This window comes from Sceloporus undulatus, chromosome 2, assembly GCF_019175285.1.
Source record: "Sceloporus undulatus isolate JIND9_A2432 ecotype Alabama chromosome 2, SceUnd_v1.1, whole genome shotgun sequence".
In the NCBI taxonomy this organism is placed as follows: domain Eukaryota; kingdom Metazoa; phylum Chordata; class Lepidosauria; order Squamata; family Phrynosomatidae; genus Sceloporus; species Sceloporus undulatus.
In genome coordinates this window covers 164,974,244-164,978,299 of record NC_056523.1, presented here as the reverse complement: position 1 = coordinate 164,978,299, position 4,056 = coordinate 164,974,244, and the positions used below count along the sequence as shown (strand labels likewise).

Here is a 4,056-nt window from a genome sequence, read left to right as displayed (position 1 = left end):
CTCCTCCCCCTTTCCTTCCTTCCTTCCTTCCTTCCTTCCTCCTTCCTCCTTCTCCTTCTTCCTCCTCCCTCTTTTAGGATCCCCCCCTTTTAAAAAAATCTCAATCTCAGTGTGTGTATATGTGTGGATATGTCCAAACTGCCCTCCCACCCTCCGAATGCACTGGCCTCTCTTCCTTCTTAGTCGCAAAACTGGTCAACCCCCCCCCCCGCGATGATGGGTGTGAGTTTGCCAAGGGCGGGCTGCCGCTGTCCCCTCCTTGCCTCCTCCCCCGAAACACGGCTTTGAGGCATCAGATCGAGTGGCTGCAGCAAATCCCCTGCGCTCTCTCTCTCTCTCTCTTTCTTTCTCTTTTCCGGGTCTGAAAGTTGTGTAACTTCTGGTTTTGGGAGGGCACTCCCTGGCCCGGGCCTTTGGCACGGTTCCCCCCCCCCGACCGAAGCACGGTTTGGAGATGTAGCATCTCTTTCCCTCCTCCCCCCGACTCCGATCCAGATGGCCCTGGGATTTCTAGTACGCTGCTCTTTGGCTTGTGACACCGCTCCTTTTTTTGTTTGCCAGAGGCAGCTCCCTGCTGTTGTCGAAAAGGTGTGTCCAGGGAATGGCTCTCCAGGGTCTGATGGTGCCTGGCCTGAAGCAGTTATTCATCGGAGGGGAAAGAGGCTGCTCTGCTCCCAAAACCTGGGCGCCTTCATGAAGTGTTGCATGACTCCTGCTGAGATGCTTGTCTGGCTGCCAAGGGGACTCAGGGCAGAAAATCAGATGCTTTCCTCCAGGCAGATGCTGCGACACCTTGTTTTGGTTTTCAATGAACCCCAGCAAAGCTTTGGATCAAAGGGGAGATAAACCCAGAGGAGATCTGTGGGTCTCCCCCTCCCCCCCTTGCCTGTGTCTTCAGGATTTTTGGCTGGAGCGAGGGAGCACTGTTACTCAGTGCATTGGAAGCAGCAGCAATTGAGCCACAGCCTGACCATCCAGTGTGGTGTAGGGGGTTCAGTGTTGGACTGTGACTTTGGGGACCAGGGTTCGAATCCCAGCTCAGCCATGGAAACCCACTGGGTGCCCTTGGGTGGGCAAGACATACTCTCTCATAGGGCGGCAATGGCAAATTCCTTCTGAAGAAATGTCACAAAAATTCTCAGTTTTCTGAAGGGTCACCAAAAGTCGGAAACGACTTGAAAGCACAGAACACACGCACACACTGGCCACACCCTCTTTGGAGTGAGCCTTCCGTGCTCTCTTTCAGCAATGGGCAGTCTTTCAATTTCCCATCAATGTGGAGCAGTGACTCCTCATCTTGCCCGTCAGCACCTCCATCATGCCTTCCCAAGAGTAGTGTCATCTCAGGCCATCCATTCTTGCACAGTTCATCTGTTGCTCCAGTGGCCATCCCTGAATGGTGGCCAAATGATCAGTTGGGTATTCTTGCACTGGAGAGCCCCAAGGGGGGAGGAGGGGAAGGAAGGCAAAGGCAAAGACAAATTCCAAGCATAGCTTGATGTCCCCTTCCCTCATAGCATCCTAAATAGGAAGAAAAATGCCACCATATCCTTCAGCAAAGGCTCTCCTCCAGGCAGCAATGAAATGCTGTCCCTCTCATCCAACATCATTTAAGAGTGCAGCTTCTCTCTTTGTTTTCCTTTAGCCTCTTCCAAAAACCCTGGCCTCTACTATCTGCTTCTTCACAAGCCAAGTGATGCTGTGGTGGAGTACCCTTCAGTTGTGTTGGTACTGGCTGAGATCATGTAGTCTAAATCACCTGAAAGACCCCAGGATGGACAAAAGTCTTGCTTAGACAAATTAGGAGGCAGAAACCCCCTTTGTATTGTATTATTTGCTGTTTCTGGAAGTCATGTTGTTGTAAAGGAACGTGCACAAAGGAGGATATATGCATCTACACCACAATATATATCTGCTCCCTAATGGTTGGGCAGGAACTGCACTGGGGAGAAAGCCCCTTTCCAGCTAGCCAGAAGACCCACTTGCACATGGTTGTTTTTGCTTGCAGTCTTCTGAGTAATGTTGCTAACTCTCCAAGACAGTTGGCCCTACAATTATCAGTTCAGTCCCGAATGGTCAGGTATGAGACCAGTCAAGCATGCAAAGAGCCTGACACTCCTTGGAAGCCTTCCTCGACTCTTAATTCTCCCATGCAAGCAAGAGCAGTTGTGTGCTGGCAAGGCTGCCATCTCCTGTGCCGTTGGGTGTGATTGACACCACCTGGACCCAGGCGCTCACTCTGCAGGGCTTTGGGCTGTTACATCAGAGCCTGCGTAATCTTTGCCGGAAGGCTTGAGTTCCCAGGGGATGGGGAGGGGAGGGGGAGGTGGCAACTGACTAACTCCTTCCACGCTTGGAGAAGGAGGGCTTGCCTTGAAAGAGTCTTGGGGGGCCTGGTGGGAAGGAGACCACCCACTTGCCCCATCTGTTACAAGAGTGGCAAAAGAAAACCAGAAAGCAGAATGAAGTAGTTGACATCGTAAAGTGTCATTTTAGAGGAGGGAAAATGTGCATTGTGTAGAGGCTCTTTTTGTCAATTTGTCAGGGTGTGAAATCATCCCTTCCTGTGGAATAAAGAGGACTGAAAGCGGTCTGTTCCTTTCACTTGGCTACATATTGATAAATGTGCCAGCCAAATGCAGAGTGTCTGTTGTCTTTACCTCCACTACACCCCCCACCACCCCTTTTTATTCCTTTTCCAGAACCCTTTCTTTGCCCTTAACAACTTTTCAGTGCCGTCTATACATACCTACTCAGAAGTAATCCCATGCAATTCATGAGATGTATTTCAAGGGAAGTATGAATTCTACATACTATATAGGATTGTAGACACCCCCCCCTTTTCCCCCTTATAGAAGATGATGGGCCATACCTCAGAATGCCCTGTTCCTTCCTTTTCTGTTTCTCTAACATAGTTGTTTTTAGCATATATTGAGAGAGTGCATTACAGAGCTTTTCTTCTGGGACACTAAGGTAATGAAGGAGGTGTTCAACAATAGGAGGAGTCCTGTGGTTTTCTGTAGTGTGACACTTAATAAAACCTTTATTGGAGAATCATTGGGGAAAATAAACAAAAATCGGAAGGGCAATTGGGAGGAAATGTATTTTTGTTTGTTTTTTAGAAAGTGACTGAAATAATACCTCCTTAGCAAGAAGAAAAAATAAGGGGAAATGTGCATTCATCACTTGAAACCTGAAATCAATAGAGTGTTGTCCTCACCACCCCTGGCTTTCATTTGGTGTATTAATAACCTAGAGAAAATTATTTCCGGGCTGCTTTTTGATTTGGTACAGAATGGAAGGATCTGTGTCTTTTATCTCAATGAGTGTATGGTCATGTTAAGAAGTAGAGCAAGGGCTCGTTGAAATAACGTTTGACCATTTCTCTTGACTTCTTGCATACTATTGATATCCAAAACAGAAATATGTTTCAAGATTGCCTAAGAATGCATTTGGAGAACATTTTATTTTATACAAGATCACATTTAATCAGAGCTCTAATGGCAAATGGCCTCTTATCTTGGCAAATAGGATTTTTCATTTCATAATTGAAATAAGGGTTGTAGAACATTCTGTTGCCAGTTTGCATTACAGCATTCCTGTGTCCCTCAGGTTTGAGTAGGTTCTATTCAACAGAACAAACTGGGCCTTACAATGGAAGCTAATTGTACCCGAAGAGTTGTAGCAAACCATTAAACTTTAAAGGTGTATAAGGGTTTTCCATACGGAGGAAGAGGGTAATCACATTATCATTTCCCAGTCCTGACTACTTACATACCTCATTGATTCACACAGGCAATAGTCAGGTTTTAGTTATATCTCTGAAGTACTTGGTTTGGTTTAATGGTGAGAAATATATTGAGAGAGAGAAGCAAATACACTGTAGATATCTCCTATCCCTATAATAGGCTAGAAATGTATCGACATTTATTTTAGCCACTTTCTGCTATGGAGGGGCTTTGCAGGTGTGTTTTCTCCTTCTCCTCCTCCTTTGCCTACCTGAAATGCAGACGATGAAATTGGCTTGCAGAAGAAAAAGCACCTCCCAAACAATTT

The 4,056-nt window shown here is 46.8% G+C and overlaps 1 protein-coding gene across 1 annotated transcript in view; it reads right to left on the bottom strand.

Moving 5' to 3' along the window:
* The window catches only part of CA10 (carbonic anhydrase 10), a 432,159-nt gene that overhangs the window by 424,729 nt on the left and 3,374 nt on the right, over positions 1-4,056 (bottom strand). Inside the window, exon 2 of the mRNA XM_042447577.1 lies at positions 4,000-4,054. Within this exon, the coding sequence (XP_042303511.1) occupies positions 4,000-4,054 (55 nt within the window). The remainder of the gene's footprint in view (positions 1-3,999; positions 4,055-4,056) is intronic.